At 35.4% G+C, this 19,826-nt stretch overlaps 1 protein-coding gene across 1 annotated transcript in view; it reads right to left on the reverse strand.

Moving 5' to 3' along the window:
• The window catches only part of sau (Golgi phosphoprotein 3 homolog sauron), a 65,448-nt gene that overhangs the window by 42,998 nt on the left and 2,624 nt on the right, over window positions 1-19,826 (reverse strand). The window contains exon 2 of the mRNA XM_081748389.1: window positions 8,848-9,094. Within this exon, the coding sequence (XP_081604515.1) occupies window positions 8,848-9,094 (247 nt within the window). The remainder of the gene's footprint in view (window positions 1-8,847; window positions 9,095-19,826) is intronic.

Genomic DNA, 19,826 nt, shown 5'->3' on the forward strand with positions numbered 1-19,826 from the left:
TGAAAACGGACACTATATTGCAACTTTTCAGAATATCCGTATATATTTCGGAAAAGTTCCAAACGATATATAATGGTTTTCGTTTTAGGTTGAGGTGTTATGAGTCTGCTGTTTCACTTTTGAATGGAATTACAATTCCCCATGTTTTTTCTCATTATATTTTTTTGTGAAAACACGGTAATGAGCTAAAGAAAATATAACTGTTTTTTCAGTTCGGATTGGTTTGGGTTAACAGCTTGAGAAGGTAATCTTTACGTTTAATGTCCGACGATTATGCCTATTAGGTAGAGGAAGACTATGATTAAACCAAGTGAATTATGATGGACGAATTGGCGGAATGAGAAAGTATGAGTGTCCCGAGAAAACCCACGAGCACCATGTCCGTCTCAAGCTTACTTGCCTTGGGAACGAACCAGTTACCCCACCCATAAAATACTTTAGTAGTCGAGGTCTCAGTTTCGATGTTCTTGCGTGTTTGTAAGTCTTTTTTAATTTAAATTTGAATTCTCTGGACTATAGGATTTTATCATGAAAGAAATCAGTGTTTCATCGTTAATAAAATATCAGAATCCTAAACGTGTGCAATTTGCTACATAGACGAGTGTTTCTTGACTCTTACTTAGCACAGGAGTCTTAGGGTGGTGGATTGAGCATTCGTTTCGTCAACTTATGGGTCCGCGGATCGATTTCCTGTGACGAAATTAAGAAAACTTTTATCATTTACAATGTTGTTATTTCTACGTATATTAACATGAAAAATAGTCAATTTCTTTCGTACTTACAAGTTAGAACTGAAACGACTTCCTTCACAGGGGAGTACTGACAACATGACGTCACAGTCTACAATCTCGATTCGTACTCTCTGAAAACTTAGAGTGTTTAGCAAACAATTCATGAATACATTAAGTATGAGTCATAACTGTGTCTGAAACATAATAATATTTTCGTTTGCATTTTCAACATGTTACATATATCTGTTCAACCAAAATTTGTAAATAGACACTATTCTTTTTTATATTTGTATGCATATTTTGTTAAAATATCAATATAGCGCATACATAATCCAAAGTCTTTTACCCACAGCGAGGACGTTACTATGTATCGTGATGAAGACAAATTCTACTTAGTTTCTGTTAAGGCAATTCATCCTTAAAGAGAGTCCAAAAATTTATTTTCATTTTTCTTAACTTCAGTATGCTTATTTACATTTTAATAGGACGTAATATTGAGGTCTCAAATAGTCAGTAGTAATAATAATAATAATAATAATAATAATATAGAAGATAAATTCCGTATGAGGACAGATTGTATTAAAATCTATAAAATCGTCCTTGTGTTAGGCAAAAGTTACAAAATTGTCGGGATTGGAGAGAAGTGTGAGGATCATCAGGACATACCCTCTGCATACGTCCCTACAACTAGCTAAATGTTAAACGGAATGTTTCCAAGCAAATTTCATGAAGAAAATAGGGTTACAGAACTCTCAAGAGCCCTAAGAATTTTTTTTAAGTAATGGTTATGCCGGCTAAGCTACAGAAGACGTCGATGATGAGAATGAAAGAAATTTTGGAATAAAGAAAGTGGGAGGAAGCGGAACCCATAGAAAACCTACTCACATGATATTTGTCCAGCACAATACCTACTAGGCAGGAGTTGGGTGGAATAGGGTGAACCATTCAATTCACAACACTTCAGTAATTAATAATAATAATAATAAATGTTTTAAAGTTGCCCTAAAATTTGGCAAAACTTACTTAAGAGTAAAGATTTCGGGGAAGGGGTTCCGTACCTTCAAGACACCTCTGCAACTACCCGTATAAATAAGAACTATTAAAACCTAATAACTTTTGAACTACTCAACCAATCTCGATCAAATTTTCAACATATATGAGGGGCAGGCCTTGGGTGTTTTTTATCGTTTCCCTTTGATGAACCAACCTAGGGGAGAGGGAGGCAGGAGATATATGTAAAAAAATTAAAATGACTGCCTTTGTGACTTCATCACTCTTGAACCACCCAACCAATCTCAATGAAATTTTCAACATACATGAGTTTGGCGGAGGGATTATTTTAGGCTATTCACTTTGACGATGCAAAGTAGGGGAGGGGGAGAGAAATTTAAAAATGATCAAAAATGACCTATATTAATGTTGAAATCTACAGTTTTCGGAGTCGATGAGAGAAACAGTGACACTTCTGATGCTGTTTCAATCCACATTCAGCCGTGATAGTTGGGGAGGGGAAGGGTACAACGTAGGGGTATAAACATTTGAAAATGATCGAAAATGACTAATATTAGTCTCGAATCCATAGTTTTAGGAGTAACTGAGATTGACACTGACAATTCTGATGCCGTGTGCCGCAGCACGGAGGAGGGGGAACATATAATAATCGAAAATGACCAATATTAGTGTCTAATCCATAGTTTTCGGGATCCATTCAGATGAACAGGGACATTTCCGATACAGTTTAAATAGAAAATCACCCCGCCACTTGGGGAGAGGGAAATATATACATATAAATGATCGAAAATGGCCACTATTAGAGTCGAATTTATAGTTTTCTGTGTCGCTTAGATGAACAGTGATACTTTCGATCCCATTTAAATTCAAATTCAACCCCGCAACCTGGGGGAGGAGGAGGAAGAGAGACTTAAAAATAATCGAAAATGGCCGATATTAGTGCTGAATCCACATTTTTGGGGTCACTGAGATGAACGGTCACACTTCCGATGTCATGGCTCGCAACATTAGGGGAGGGAAAAATATATATAAATGATCGAAAATGACGAATATTAGGGTCGAATCCATGGTTTTCGGGATCGCCGAAATGATCAATGATCTTTCCGATGCTGTTTAAATCGATGCGAGTGAAAACGAAAACAACATATTTCACGGGTACTAAACACGTGAGACAAGGAGTTGTGCATTTAAAGTTTCATTTCAACCCAGCGAAGCGGGTAATATATCAGGGCGTCTACTGGAATACCAGAAAGAAAATTCATGACTTTTTCATGACTTTTCATGACCTTTTTGTTCAAATTTTCATGACCATGGCGGTAAAAATTTACCATTAGTAATAATAAACCCCTACCATCAGTGGTGCATCGGAACTATGCAGGTTGCTAGTCTTAAATATCACTTATTGTGAATCTTAAACAAAGAATCTAAAATTCTGCCGCCTTGTGCTCGAGCACAGAATAGCACTTACCTAAATACGGGCCTGCTCTTACCAGTGAATCAACTGTATTTGAAGTTTTAATTCTGAGTATAATTATCCATTTAGCAGAAATTTGTCTGAAATTAAGCACTCAGAGAACTGCCCAAAGACAAAACAAATTATAAAAGAAATTCGTTTTAAAAAAATAAATCATCAAATTTAAAATCTGCAAACTCAAACGAATAATATTATTTGCATAAGTCTAAAGGCCCAAAAATACACAATTTACATTTCTTAGAAGTAAAGAAATAGCAGATCAGAAAGTTGGACAGTAAAAAGTTGTTACTATATTACAGAGACTAGAAGATGAAATGGGGAGCAGCTAGGAAGACAGTAAAGTACCAGTTAGCCAGCACTAACTGGTGGGGGAAATTCTCACAATTACTGACCTGATACAACTATTTCAGTACATGCAGTATGAGGTATAAAAGTATGAAGTATAAAAATATACTCTGAGATTTCAGATTTTCATGACCAGTTGGGTAAATAAAGGACTTTTTCATGGCTTTCATGACCACTAAGCAAAATATATGACTTTTTCATGACTTTCATGACCAGTAGACACCCTGTATATGCTAGTATTTCAATAAAAGAAGATAAGTCCCTGCACACTAATATTTCAGTAAAAAAGGAAAAGTCACTCAAACATTGTGAATACCCAGAATTAACAAAAAAATTACCAATGAATCCTCCCTTGAAAAATTTAAAGATTTTGACGTTTCGGAACGCTCAGCTACTTCCTTTCTCAGTGGCAAGGTAAAAAGGATTAAAACGGAAAGGAGATAAAAGGAGTAAAACTACGAATACATACCACTATATAAAAGTAACGTACAAAAAAGATCCTGAGATGAACAGAGCAGAGTGAAAAAAAGAATGAACTGAATAAAAAAGAACGCGGTGTCTATGTTAGGCCGCTATTGCCAGATCCAAAGTATGCATCAAAGGTAGATACCCAAGTTCGATCAACGTTGCCACTATCAAGGTTCAATACAGGTTTCTATTTATGAATAAAGAATTATTCTTTAATTTCCCGTTGTTTTTGTGATTTTGCTGAACCTATTACCTTAACCTGTTTTATATTATGTGAATGTTGTTTTAGATGAAGCGCTAAACCCGACATGCCTTCTTCTTGTGACTTTTTTGATTGTCTAACATGTTCCTTCACACCCGTGTTAATATTACGTTTAGTTTGGCTGATGTATGAGTCATCACATTCGCAATGGACGCGGTAAATACCTGCTTTATTTAATGGATCGACAAAAGAGCTTTTAAATCCTCAGGTTTCAATCATCCAGCTTATTTACTATCAAAATGGTTATATAAAAAACTCAGCAGCTACAATAGTGGTTTTAAATATGTTGTAAAAAACAGTCTAGACGTAAAACAACAATTATCAACATTTGTAATACCATTTTACTTGTCTCCATACACGTTGTTGATATGTATCCGTCCATACCACTGGAACTTACTATCAATAGTACTCGATCCTGGTTATTACAAAATGGCGCTTAGAATTACTTGAGGTTTGTTTAACAACTAATATATTCCAATTTGAAGATCATTACTTTTCTCAGAATGATGGCTTAGCCATGGGTAACACATTATCCCCAATATTGTCAAATATCGTTTCAAATCAGATTGAAACGTCTATTTTACGGCAGGACACATTTAAATACGTTAAATATTACAGTTATGCTTATATTTTACTACTTGTTCGTGACGAAAATACACTTACACAAATATTTGAACAATTCCACAATCAGCATCCTAGGCTAAAGTTCACCCTTGAACGTGGATCTGATAACGGCCTTCCATTTCTAGACCTATTGATTACCCGATCACATTATAAATTTATTACAAAAGTATACCGAAAACCCAATGCAGGCACTACTTACATACATCAACGGTCAGCTCATCCACCAATGTATAAGGCCAATATTTGGAAGAACTTCTTTCGTAGAGCATTATTAATTTGTGACCGTCAAAAAGATCTCAATGAAGAAATGAAGTTTTTACATAAAATAGGACAAGAAAACGGTTATAAGCTGTGTATTTTACAAAAATGGTTTAATCAAACACGTAGATCGCTGCAAGTCCCCAAAACGGTAACTTCCAAAGAAGCAAAAACTTGGATTGGAAGTCCTTATTTTCCACAACTTTCAACAAAAATTCAACGTATTCTTGCAAAGCAAAACATATCTGGTTCAAGTATTCCCCCCAAAAGTTTACAAAAACATCTCACTGGATTTAAAAGCTATTTTGTCGATCCATTAAATAAAGCAGGTATTTACCGCGTCCATTGCGAATGTGATGACTCATACATCAGCCAAACTAAACGTAATATTAACACGCGTGTAAAGGAACATGTTAGACAATCAAAAAAGTCACAAGAAGAAGGCATGTCGGGTTTAGCGCTTCATCTAAAACAACATTCACATAATATAAAACAGGTTAAGGTAATAGGTTCAGCAAAATCACAAAAACAACGTGAAATCAAAGAGTTCGTTCTTTATTCATAAATACAAACCTGCATTGAACCTTGATAGTGGCAACGTTGATCGAACTTGGGTATCTACCTTTGATGCATACTTTGGATCTGGCAATAGTGGCCTAACATAGACAACGCGTTGTTTTTTATTCAGTTCATTCTTTTTTTCACTCTGCTCTGTTCATCTCAGGATCTTTTTTGTACGTTACTTTTATATAGTGGTATGTATTCGTAGTTTTACTCCTTTTATCTCCTTTCCGTTTTAATCCTTTTTACCTTGCCACTGGGGAAGGAACCAGTTGAGCGTTCCGAAACGTCAAAATCTTTAAATTTTTTAAGAAGGATTTATTGGTAATTTTTTGTTAATTTTGAATATCCTCCATGCGTCCATGTAATTATAATTGTGAATACCCATTTATGGGCGAAATTGTCTGTGTCAGAGAAGGTTTTTGTGAAAGCTGCAAATATGCAACCAGAACAGTATGTTGCTTGCATACATGATGCAAAATGGTGGATCGGAAACGTTAGCAAAGTGTGTCTGGAAGAAGATGCTTTGATCAATTTCATGCACCCGAATGGACCTTGCAGGATATTCCATTGGCCATCTACAGTTGGCAAGTGCTGGATTCCAGACATTCACATTCTGTGCATTGTTCCTGTACCAACTGCAACGACGCTTAAAAAAATCAGTTACTCTGACATTGTTATCCAATATGTGGAGAAACTGTTTGCAGCTATGTACGAAGCAGAACTTCGCTTAGGCTTGGGAACCAGTAAGAAAAAATAACATGGCTTTGGAACCAGCGAGAAACCCAATAGTGGTATAGCATGAGGTGTGGAGGAGAATGGTGGACGGGAGGGCCCGTGGCTGGACCTGCAGGGCCATCGGGTGTGGCCCTTCGGCGATGGGGATACCCGTCTGTGATGGTTGCTGCAGAACTGGTAGTGGCACAGCCACCATGAATCAACGCAAATAAAGCTACAAATCGTGATTATATGTTTTCTGGGAGTATGCATTTTTTTAAATTCAAACGTTCCAGCCAAGCTCTGGAAGGCCCTGACAACGAGTGACTTTAAGTTCACATTTGACCAAGAAGCCATCCAGTCTCTAAAATGATATTTTGGTCTCCACGGTTCTTGACATGTTCTTTCCAATGGCACCAACAAAAGCAGGGTGACGAACTGGAATGATGGGTCAACTATCCGATTGAACATAGGTAAGTTTTGTCATTTTTCTGTTTGTGACCAACTTTCATCAGGTCCCACTTACAGATTATACAACTTAGAAACTTCCCACTTGGCGCACACACTAACATGTTAGAGGCTAATAATGGGAAAAAGAATTAGTATCAAATATCCCCACAGTTCAAGAGATATCGGCTCATCCGTGCAGTAGTACTTGGTTTTACAGGTGATTTTTTGTTATTCTCAATCTCACTTTCTGAGAAAAGTAAACCATCTGGGTCAAAACTGCTTTCATTTTTGGTATCCTTGCACAAAAATGTCCCAGACTAGTTATTTTCAGCATCAACAAACAAATAGCAACTGAGCAATGACTTCCTCAAAATGCCTCTGTGACGCTCCTGTTTCCGTTCTGGTGTTTCGGGTCAACATATAAGAGCACTGTTTCTTGGAAACTGTAGCAGCAACAGAGCTGACATTTTGCACATGTCTGTTTGGGCCAAGTACCAACCCGTGTTCCAAGTTTCATCCAAATCTGAGAGGGTGACGTGGGGCCGATTCCTGAAATTGGACCACTTGATATGGAATGACACCACTGAGAGTAACATAGATATCTAGATCGTTATTTTTAACTATTGTTTCGTTATTATTGTGGTGTATAACTGTATAACTTTATACTATCTTACGAACATGCTGTCACAAAATAAATAAATAAATAAATAAATAATAATCAATTTCTGAGATTGACAAACAGCATAATATATGTAGGTTTACAATCATTAATGAATACCAAATACCAAATACAAAAACACGTAGTGTCATTTGGAAACAAATACAAGTTCTACCAAGTTGAAAACATTGCCAATCGAATTGCATCGCCTTTATACACGTAAAAATCATCATATTGATACAAATCAACTTTGTGAATTTTATCATAACCTTGACGCATAGTTTGATTTATTTTCTATTGTCGCGAGCCGATTTTGGGTCCCGAGCTTGAAACCCTGTAACTCGAAAACGAAGCGGAACTCGACTCATAGGAACTTTTCTACTTGATTCGATGTCAGGATTCAACTCTCAAAATTTTCATATTGTTTTTCAAATTACCTTGTATACAGGACCTAAATTTGCATAGGAAATATTTACATTCCAAGTACAAAAATCGAAATTTCAGTAATTAATTGCGAACGTTAGGGACTGCAGCCGCATGAACGGTTAAGGGATATCTTCTCCAATAGTTGGAAAAAATTCCGATTTTTAAATCTTTTTTTTTTTTTTTTTTTTTTTTTTTTTTTTGAAAATGGCTTTCATTATACTCTAACGTAGGATGTAACAATCAGAAACGTTAAGTCTTTTACATTTTCACGAGACCTTATCGAGTAGCTTTCGATGCTAGAAACAGATGGTTGATATGGCTCGTGAGGACAGAAATAAAAATGTTTGAAGTTAGCAAAATTTTCACCAAAGTTGTCTACATTGCAAGTGAATTGTGCGATTCCTATTGGACCGACAGACGAATTTTGCCCCTTCACTGAAACACACTACTTTATATTCTTCCTACTATTGTGATTATGTTACTACGTACATTCGTTTCTCTACAATAGGACTTTTAATTTGATATGTTTTTCAGCTTTCGAGCAATCCGAGAGGAGGGCCGTCATTTTGGAAGGCTGTATATCGAAGGAGAAATTTTTCTCAGCAAAAAGAAAAAATATGGTTCTTAAATAAAAAAAAAAAGAAAAAAAGAAAAGAAAAGAAAAAAAAAGAAAGAAAGAGCTAAATCTGAGACAGTCGTGTGGACCACCCTGGACGATTTGAAATGGAATCACTCATATGGTGGTTATTTATCTTTCTCGTTTTTGTTTCTTGCCTTTGGTTTAACTGTAATTTTGAGTTAATCCTAGATATCTTTCTCTCTATCACTCAAGAAAATCTGGAATCAACTGCATGTAACTTACCACTCAAGTACTCTATCCAGCTTTGAACGGTCTCTGGAGGATCAGTTTCTTTCATGTGTTTCAAAGCTTCATCCAACAAGACATCCCCAGTTGGAGTATCGTTTCTTATAAAAAGCTTCCTGTTCAGTAGACTCTTTCTTCTCATACCAGCCTTCTCCAGCTCAATGCGACCACGAAGAGCAAGCTCAATAAGGATGCATCCTCGGAGACCACTTGAAATACAATCATTCCAAAATGATGTGTAGCCCTGTAACACAAATATCAATATTTAGAGAAAGGTACTCAATAAGTTTAATTGCAAGAGTATAAATTTCTAAATATTCTGTAAAACTATTGAAAAAAGGAAGAACATAAATCTGAGACATCAAAACATATGCAGGCTTTCTATATAACTTTTTATATCATGTTCAAGAATATTATTTCATGAAAACAACAAAAATTAAGGTTCTACTTACTCTTGCTTAAATTTTGCCTACTAATTTAGTAAGTTATTAGTTATAAGTTACAATAAACAACGTTTCATCATTTTTAATCATTAACACTCATTTGGTTATGTTTTATACCGGTAACAGTACTCAACTCTGTATCCAACATGGGACTCAAGCCGCAGAGATCTACACTGAGAGGCAAACGAAATTTTTGAACATCCCACCATGATTATGCCATGTAGGCTCACGAAGGTGAGCATAACTGCACATGACTGATGACGAAAAAGAAGAAAGAGAGAGAGAGAAAAAAATTAACGAGAGGGTAAAGAAAAACAGGATAATTCCTTGTAAATTACTATTGTATGAACCATCAAATGACGGACATCATATGGAATTACGCTGACTGCGTGTGATATGCATCAAAGGGTAAATCTGCCTCCACGTGGCAGAAAGCGTGGTCAATTCAACTTTCTTGAAGGTAAGATAGTGTGATGAGAGACGGCCTATATTCTGAGGGTTGCTCTTGCATGATGGTTTATGCACCCGTCAACTTTCTGGATTCAAACCTGGGTTGCGGTTCGGAACCCACGTCAATATACGTAGTAGGTTTTGTCCTTCGTAACTACCGTGTTGCACAAGAGCGTAAAACTGTCCCTATATGTATAAGAACTGACATACAAGTCTGGACAAACGTGTCATAATCTTGATGCAAATAAAATAGTCTGAATATTTCTAACTTGTAATGGGTATTTATTTAGGTATCTCTTAGAATATAAATTACTAAATCTACCTAGCCGTACCATAAATTGTCACAAGCACTCAGTGCCCAATTCTAAATACACATTCGTGTCCAGAAGTTAAAGGACACAATGGGAAAGCAGAACCACATATCGGACGTTTATCCGGAGTCCGGGATGGTGCACTCCGACGTCCAAGAGCATCTCAGACACGTTCAATCGGATTAAGATCAGGGAGGTGTGTGATATCTCGTGCTCTAGATACTCATCCACCACCTGTGTCCTGTGAATGGGGATTGTCGTCTATAGACAAAACCTACGGCTATACGCACCACGGACGAGTCGCACATATTGTTACAGGATAACATCCCGATAGATGGTAGCCCCCACAGTACCCTGCGGGAACACTTGTACGGGTAGCCGTGCCTGTAACATAATTCCACCCCACATCATAACCCCAACACCGCCGTAATGATTTCGTCCCACAACAATGGAAGTCATAACGTGTCCCTGGTCGCTGCCAAGTGTACAGACGTCTACAATCACTCCCCAGGCTGAATGAGACTCATCAGTGAAGAGTACTCCACCTCACTATTCTCGAATCTATTCATGATGGGTTAGATACTAGATTAAAGAGATCCTGATTAGTCTAGACTCTGTCCATAAGAGCTGTAGAAAAGTCAGGGATGACAGCAGATCTCTTCAGAACCTGTTAGAGGGTGATCAATTAATGAAAAAAATCGAAGGTAACACTTCCGGAACCGGGGCCTTCATTGTGAAATTCAATATTCAAAATGGCGCCCGCGCGCAAGTACCAAATTATATTTGAACTGAAATATCTTCTCACAGAAACAAGCTAGAAACTTCGTTTTTGTACCAAATTAAAGATAATTGATAGTAGAAGTAAGAAAACTGGATATATTGTTTACATGTTGCCACCATATTTAAAAATAACGTCTTGTCTTGTATATACATATCATCAGGGCCGGACCTAGGCAATTTGTCGCACCGTGCAGTGGCATAATTTGCCGCCTCCCACTTTCCCCAGAAAGAACAAATCATAAAAGTAATGATTTTAAGTATGCTACTCCAGCATGAACAACGAAGGGGAGGGTAAGTGCAGTTGCACTCAGAAAAGCTTAAATACTTCCTAAAAATACAATCTCGTGTCTGTTTTTTTTTTCCCCCTTTAAATATTAACCTATTATGTTAGTGAAAGATAAAGCAAACACACCTGCAGAGGAAAGATGGCAATCCTTTTTGTAGAATTCAATATCGAGCTTCAATCTCAATATATCAGTTTGCAATTCGAGTGCAACTAGCTCTTATATGTATTTCTTGATTTTTCTTCTACATCTGTTAACATTAAAAAAAAAAAAAAAAAAAAAAAAAACTTATTTCTATCTTCAATGATAAGGAACTTGTTTGACAAAAAAAGACTACTTGTCATATCAAAACTGTGATACCGGTAACTAACCAAATGGAACAGATATTCGCTACTATTCCAGAATTGAATTCTTACATTTGACGACAATCAAGCAATTTGTGCTCGGATTTATTTGACCATTTGCTTTAGTATTGTCCATGTGACCTTAAACTAATGCGACCTAAACATAATTTATGAATGTAGAATTCAAATAGAAGGTCAGCTTAGTAAATGTAACTACCATTATCATGAAGGCTATTTCCAACAAGAAATATTTAATTTAAATAATATACCTATGACAGATTTTGCCGGATCCTCCTAACTTGCCTTTCCATGCAAATGCACGTGTTGCACATATGGTAGAGCCGGCTCTGCATATTATATATACATCTAGTTGACAAATTATTTATATATGATATTTAGAAAAATACTAGTAGGCAAATTACTATCCATTTCATAAAGATAGGCCCCTGACTTGGCGGTGCTGCCGTGACGTCCAGTCAAAACTTATATTACATTGTCGTACCTCGTTGGAATTGTTGTCTTTTCAATACTTAAGACATACAAATTTTCTTTGTACTGTGTAGTGAGAAAAAAATAGAAATTAATGAAAAAGTGCGTATTTTTTCGTACTTTTTTGGTAAATCAATGTTTATAGGACTATATCTCGGAAAGGAGATAACATGAAATAATTTCCTGTGCACCATATGTAGATGCATATGTTACCTGTAAGTTCTGAAAATGTCATCACTCAACACGTAGTAATTTTCTTGTTATTCAGTAAAAAGTGAGACATCATTATCTCTGAATTGCTGCGGTGTATTAACAATCTTAAAAAACTTTTAGAAAGATCTTAAAGTAGCTTTTTCAACCAAACTGTTTTGACTTGTTTTAAAAGATAAATAATCACAAATATGACATTATGATTTTCTCAGCTTTGCGCCCTTCGCTATCGCAGTTTATACGGAGTGCTACGTTGCCACATTTTCCTGGCGCATATACACTCTCAGACGGACGGGTATTTAAACTTGTCACGCACACTGTCCGGCACTTTTTAGAGATATTTTTAAAATTTTATCTCCACAGATTTTAAACCAATTTCTTAGAAATTAACAGGATATACAGAAAATGTGCCAAATGTTCAAAATTAGAAAAGCGAACTCTTATTTTGTTTGGATTTGCATGTGATGGTCTTCGAAAATTTGTTGCTTTTTATCAGTTTTTCACTTACTGCACGCAGTACAAAATACACTTGCACAGAAACAAATACAAGCATAAACTTTATTATATGATACAACCTTAGTTGATATGTAATATTGAGTTTACACTTCACAGAAAATCTGTTCCACCACTTGACAGACATACTAATAGCTCTTGCGTAGTTGATTTGTAAAACCGCGTAAAGCTGGCTTCCGTACAAGGCTTATGTGAATAATTAGTGTAAAAATTTCCTTGTTTTTAATTAAAGTAACACGCTTTCATTTAGAAAACAAAGATTTTTGTTTTAGTATTTTTTTCTTTTTCTCAATCTGCTGTTTTGCGTATTGATTCATAACTTTTACTACTATTCCTGGGAGAAGCTCATGTAGTTTGGATTCCACGTTAATCAGTAGGTCGACGTCTCATATAGCCTCACTGCTGAACAAGACGTTCAACTCAAAATCAATTCAACTTTTTTTTTACTATAAAACTTCATCGGTAAAAACAGCTGAAACACTTTATATGCGGAATACTCTGTAGATAGCCCAGCATTTTGATCAATTTCCGGGATACCACTAAACAGGGGTATGCATTTGCTTGAATTTTATCGCTCCAAGCTACATCAGAATCTGTCTTTGAATAGGAACGACACTTTTTTCTCTCTTTCCCGGCGCAGCCTCAGGTTCACTTGAAACAGAGTTACTATCTTGTTCACTCCCGAATACGCCACTGAGCACAGAATAATCAATGTCATTACTATTCATTACTAACTCATAACCGTCTGAGTCGGAGTCATTCATCAGTTCTGCGATTTCATTATCCCTAAAAATTTTGTCTCTTCTTTTTGTAATACCACCGCTCGTAAAGGAATATCCATATATATATATATATATATATATAATCAAAAGCCACGACACATACTAAGGAAAATATAAATGCCTATTCGTCCATCTCATTGCAATGAACCCATATGGTGTGAGTGCATGTCTAAGTTTTTGACGCCTACGAACCGACGGGAAGTGTTGAAGACGTAATCAGTGCAACGTGATTAGACCCAAATACAGCCCTCGTCACCTACTCATTGCTTTGTTTTTTTTTTTTTTTTCGTTGAAAGAAAACAAAGGACCCATTCTGTGTTGTTGTACATTCGGCAGGGGAATTGATCTCAGAACTTAGGTGAACACGTGATTGCCAAGGATACATTTCTTTTTAACCTTTAACATGTTCGTAAGCTGGAAAGTGTGTATACTAATACAGGATCTTAAGGTAGAAATGGAGCCATTGTTAATAAGTATACAGGAAGATAACAGGAGCAGCGATGAGTCAACAAACCCATTACGAAAGTGAATGAAGTAAATAGATGAGTTTTCGGATGTTTTACTTCAACGTTTTATTTCGATTAAATTGAGATGTGTAATGCATTATTATTATTTTTATGATGTTGTGAAAGGTTATAATAAATACTTTTTCCTATTACATTCTTATGAAGTAAGCTTCGCGCTACAAACTTCCTGAACGCGACAATACTGCACGACAACGTTGCCGCACTTCCACTAACTGTAAGCTGTTTCTTCATATAAGCGCGGGGAATTTAAAGATTGGGCTGCAAGATGGCTCACCGCTTAACGCAGAGAACATGTTGAAGTAAAAAAAAATTTTTTTTAAATAAATACTCTACCAACTAAACCTTTTTATGTTAATAGTTTCAAATATTTGGAACACTAGACTTCCAAATTTTCGAACAGTGTTTTGTACGTTTCTCTAACTACCATGGTAAAGGAGATCAGAGCGTCGTACATTTGTTTTAATTACACAAATAGTATCAAGTGATGAAAATTGAACTTTTCACAACTTACAGTTAATGGATGCATCTACATATTGTGCACAGGAAATTATTTCACGTGATCTCTTTTCTGAGATATAGTCCTCTAAACATTGATCTACCAAAAAAGTACGAAAAAATACGCACTTTTTCATTAATTTTTATTTTTTTCTCACTACATAGTACAGAGAAAATTTTTATGTCTTAAGTATTGAAAAGACAACATTTCAGCAATTCCAACGAGGTACGACAATGCAATATAAGTTTTGACTGAACGTCACGGCAGCACCACGAAGTCAAGGGCCTATCTTTATGAAATGGATAGTAGTATTAGTTTTTATCTCGAAACAAGTTATTTGAATTTTACACTGTTCGTGACATTATTTTCGTACTTATTAAAGGCCTGCTTTCACGAAAGAACAAAATTTCATTTCTACTTTTATTTCTTAGTTGATACCAAGGTGAAAAAAATCATGATTTTTTTAAAAAAATCATTTTTGTTGATTTTTTTTATTTAAATCGATTTTTTGATTTAAATCAAATCTTTCTTCTCCCGTAATACAAGTCACGAACTGAAGATAAAACATTAGCAATTAATATTAAATGTTAATTATGCCATTTAAATGAAAGTATTGGGCTTGAATTTTGAATTGATTGGCAGTCGTTAACTTATTTCAATCCCAAATAGAGATGCAAGCATTCGAAAAAAAAAAAAAAAAGTTTTTTGGTGGAGGAAACTGTTTTTTCTGCTTCGCTTTTTTTGCTTGGAAATTGTTGGGCTTTTTACCAAATTCTGCTTTAAATTGCTAAAGCAGGTTTTGTTTCGCTTCTCTACAATACAAAATCTCATTTAAGTAGTAGTGGATGCACATAATAGTACAAAACCTCGAAAATAAACATGAATTTCGAAAACCTATTTCAAACAATTTTAATTATTAACACATTTTTATTATGAATCACAAAAAATTAATCCATCTATATAATAAGTTGCAGTTAACTTTCACATGCATTATAAGCAATATTTTTTATTGTGAATTGAAAATACAAAAACAAGGAAAAACTGTTACATGACATACAGAATTTATTGTACTATGTGTGTGAGTTCAAAGAAATAACACATCGGGGTGATAATAATATATTTACTGAACAAACGCACAAAACAATTTAAGTTTCGACGTCGTAGCCTTCTTAAAAATAACATGTTCTTCTCTTTGTTCATTACGTACATCAAGTGGCTCAAGTGGTACAACGTTGACCTCGCATTCGGGAGGTCATGGATTCGATTCCCGCTGCCGACCATCCTGACTGGGGTTTTCCAGTGTTTTCCTCAGTCCTACCAGGCAAATGCCGGGATGGTACTTACTAAAACAGGCCCTGGCCGATACCTTCACAAATCCTTTCCATTTTAGGTATCCAGTATAAAATAAATAGCCCCTGAGTTGCATCTAGTGATTGTTAAATAAATAAATAAATATCATTCCCTCGTCAATCTGTTATAGCCTATAAGTTTATTATGTCTGACTTCCGAGATTTTCATAAACATTCGCACTAGAGTAACAATGAAAAATAATCATTATTTTATTACAATTCAACGTATTACTTTAAAAGACTGAAAAAAAAAAATGCAATCTTTGTATGGGCGCTCAAAAATCACCTAATTTGTTAATGCACTTCTTGCTTCCGCCTTTGCTACTCCTACAGAAACTTCTTTGAAATGGAACAGAAATGTTGAAACTGTATTTTCTATTCATTTATTACATACGTAATAATCTGTTACCACCTATCAGGTGCTTCGGACCTGCAAAATCGGTAAAGTCCCAAATTCTGTAATGCACTGACTGTTCCTTAAGCTTGTTTAGAGTCAGGAAAGTACTGAATTTTCTGTTCATGGATCATATGCGTAATACTGTTCATCTGAGCGTTTGGTTTCCAAGGCTCTGGAATATATAACCAACATCATGGTTTACGCAGTCCTAAAGGTTTCTGAACTTTTAACAAGAATTCAACATGTCATTACGGAACTTTCCCTTAATATATATATAAAACCTACGAAATACATATAAGTCAAGCACAACAAATGTGAGTGTGTTGTTAGCTTTTCCGCTTCTATTGGGAAATCCGGGATTCAGTCCCGCATTTGACCGTTCCGACAAAAGTTCTTAATTCCATCTGTGAATGTAGAGATAGTGCGTGTAGTGTGATTCCTGGCTGATTTCATTTCTTATGTTTTAAATTGTTGCTATTACTAATTACCAGCAATGACGGATTTGCGAAAGAGGTTAGGGTGGGGGTTTCTTTCGGATTGAAGCCTGTTCTCCGAAATTACGGAATTTCTACAACAAACGAAATTTTAGTTATGTCTTTACTCATAAACTTCAAGCTCCCCTCAAATGAAAATCAGGCATTTTTAGAAAAAACTAACCATTAATAAGAAAAAACCCTCCCAAAACACTTTTCTAAATCCGTACTGATTATTTGTATAAAATGGTATTCAAGGTTGCATCCGGAAGATTATTGCTACATTATTACACAGCTTCAGAATAACAGAAATGTGGAAGAATGCTCTGACGGATATATTGAAAAACATAAGTTTAACTATGTGCTAGAAACTAGAGTACTAAGCTCTAAGAAATGAAACACGAATAACTAAAATGAAATGATCTAAAGAAGAAAAAAATGTCGATAACTCAGAAGTTAAAATAAAGTTATATAGCTTCTAAAATTGCTCTCAAATACTACGTACTTAATGTTTAATTCATAAAACATGTGCTCCATGCATCATGATGGTGAATTCTAGAGGGAAATATGGCATTTAGGTCATGAAATTTTGTTTAACTATAGAGTATAAAAAAGCTATTTAGATAGAAAAATCATGAAAATAAAAAAAAAAATTCCGGTTTTTCCCTAAAAAGCCGGCTTTTTATGTGAAAAAAAAATCAATTCAAAAACCGGCTATTTTGCATCTCTAATCCCAAACAATGTTTTTAAGCACTAAGGAAAAAGTACGACGACGTTTATCAGCATAATATATATATATATATATATATATATATATATATATTTTATAAAAGTTACTCATATTTGGCAGGAACATAAAAAAAAAAATGAAACTAGCTTGCGGCACGAAATACATATGAAATACGCAACGCCTAAAGTTATAAAATCTAAAAAAAACATTTAAGTTTCGGAGAGGGAATCGGACCCTTTTATAAGTACGCCCCTATTATCTGGGAACAAACAAACAGACGCGTACACAAAAGAATTTTTGTCTTAAATGTCCATGGTGATTTTCTCGTTGGAATAGTTAAAGAGTTCTTATGTTACGAAGATAAGAAAGCAGAATTCCTCCCTTACCCGTTCAAAACGGGATTTTTCCTAATCATCCTCTGCATGAAACACTCGTTTTCATACTGTGCTGTACATACATTTGCATCTTATTGTATTATGATTATCTTCCATAATTGAAATAACACAACAGAGGCTGGATTTTACTTATTTTCACTTCATATTAATTTATTTCGGAATTTGATTTAAATCAATTCACCCTGGTTGATACTGATGAAAACTGCTGAAAACCGAATTGTTAGTAGGTATGCTATACATATAAATTGAAAATATTTGTAGCGCATCAGTATCTACCGTTTAATTTATGTTGCATTTAAGGTGATTACACGTACATAAAAATATTTCATACTTAAATAGACGTAAGATGCAGTACAAACGACTATATAAAAAAAAAAGAGGCAATGTTTTTTTCTAAAAAAAAACGCACATTTTTGAAAAAATAAGAACGTTTTTTTTCTATTTACACTAGTACAGACAGAACTAATATTTAGTTTTGTATGTACATCTAACAATAATCTTCCGGATACAACCCTGAAGGCCATTTTATACTGATAATCAGTGGCGGATTTAGAAAAGTACTTTGGGAGAGTTTTTTTTTTCTTATTAATGTTTAGTATTTATTTTTTAAATTCTAATTTTTATTTTAGGGGAGCTTGAAGTTTATGAGTAAAGGCATAACTAATATTTCGCTTGTTTTAGAAATTCCGTAATTTCGGGGTACAGGCTTCAACCCGGAACACATCCCCATGTTAACCCCCTTCGCAACTCCGATGCTGCTGGTAATTAGTAATAACAACGATAAGAAAGGAAGTCGGCCAGGACTCACAGTACATATACCATCCCCACATTCACAGATGGAATTAAGATGAACTTTTGTCAAAACTGGCAAATGTGGGGTTGAATCCCGGACTTCCCGATAGAAGCGCAAAAGCTAACCATTGAATCATGTTTGCTGCGCAGTTGTGCTTTACTTAAATGTATTCTCTCTCTATGGCCTATGGAATCCGAAGGTTTAATGCCGCGTTCACAAAAGCTCTCCATGGAGTTCTGTCCTTACTCAATTCGATCGAATTTCTACTCTGTATTCCTATTACTGCGAGATTCATCTTAATATTGTCCTCCCATTTGCGCCTAGGTATTCCTAATGGAAGTTTTCCGATTGAACTTCTAGTTCGAACTTTGAAAGCGTTCCTACTTTCTTCCATTCTAGCTGCATGACCCGCGCACATAAGCCTCCTAGACTTGAGGACCCTGACAATGTTGGGTGAATCATATAAATTATGTAGTTCCTCGTTATGAAGTTTCCGCCATTCCCCATTCCCGTTCCTCTTGGGTCCGAATATTCGCCTCAGGATCTTGTTCTCAAATACTTTCACTTTATGTTGTTCCCTCAGAGTAAGAGACCATGTTCCGCAACCATACAGAACAACAGGCATGATTATCGTTTTATGTATTTTAAGCTTCAAATTCCTCGACAGAATACGCGACGACAAGACATTTTGAACCGAATAGTAACAGTCGAATTCCCTGCTTTTAGTCGACATTTAATTTCTTCGTGAATATGATTTTTGTCTGTTATATTAATTCTAAATAATTGAAAGTATCCACTTTATCAAAAGTATTATTTAATATTTAACGCATTCATAATTTGCCGTATTACGGTCCCGAGCACTTCCATGTATTTAGTTTTCTCTGCATTTACTTCTAAACCCATGTCCCTGCAAGCGTTTAGTAAGACCTCTGCATTTCTTTCGATTGTTCTATCATCCCCTATTAAATTTATATCATCAGCATACGCCATAACCTGGTGAACACCATTGTTTTCTAGGCCCTGGTTGCTATCTTTGATTTTCCTTATGGAACAAAGCTAATGTCCTGAAACAAGGAGATACGTTATTACTAATAACGTATCTCCTTGTTTCAGGACATTCTCAATGTAGAAGCGCGTGAACAAGAATTTTTCTACTCGGGCTTTACTCTGCGATTAATTTAAGCACATTTTAATTAATCTAATTAATCCA

The sequence above is a fragment of the Thermobia domestica genome, chromosome 2 (genome assembly GCF_964235325.1).
Source record: "Thermobia domestica chromosome 2, izTheDome1.hap1.1, whole genome shotgun sequence".
In the NCBI taxonomy this organism is placed as follows: domain Eukaryota; kingdom Metazoa; phylum Arthropoda; class Insecta; order Zygentoma; family Lepismatidae; genus Thermobia; species Thermobia domestica.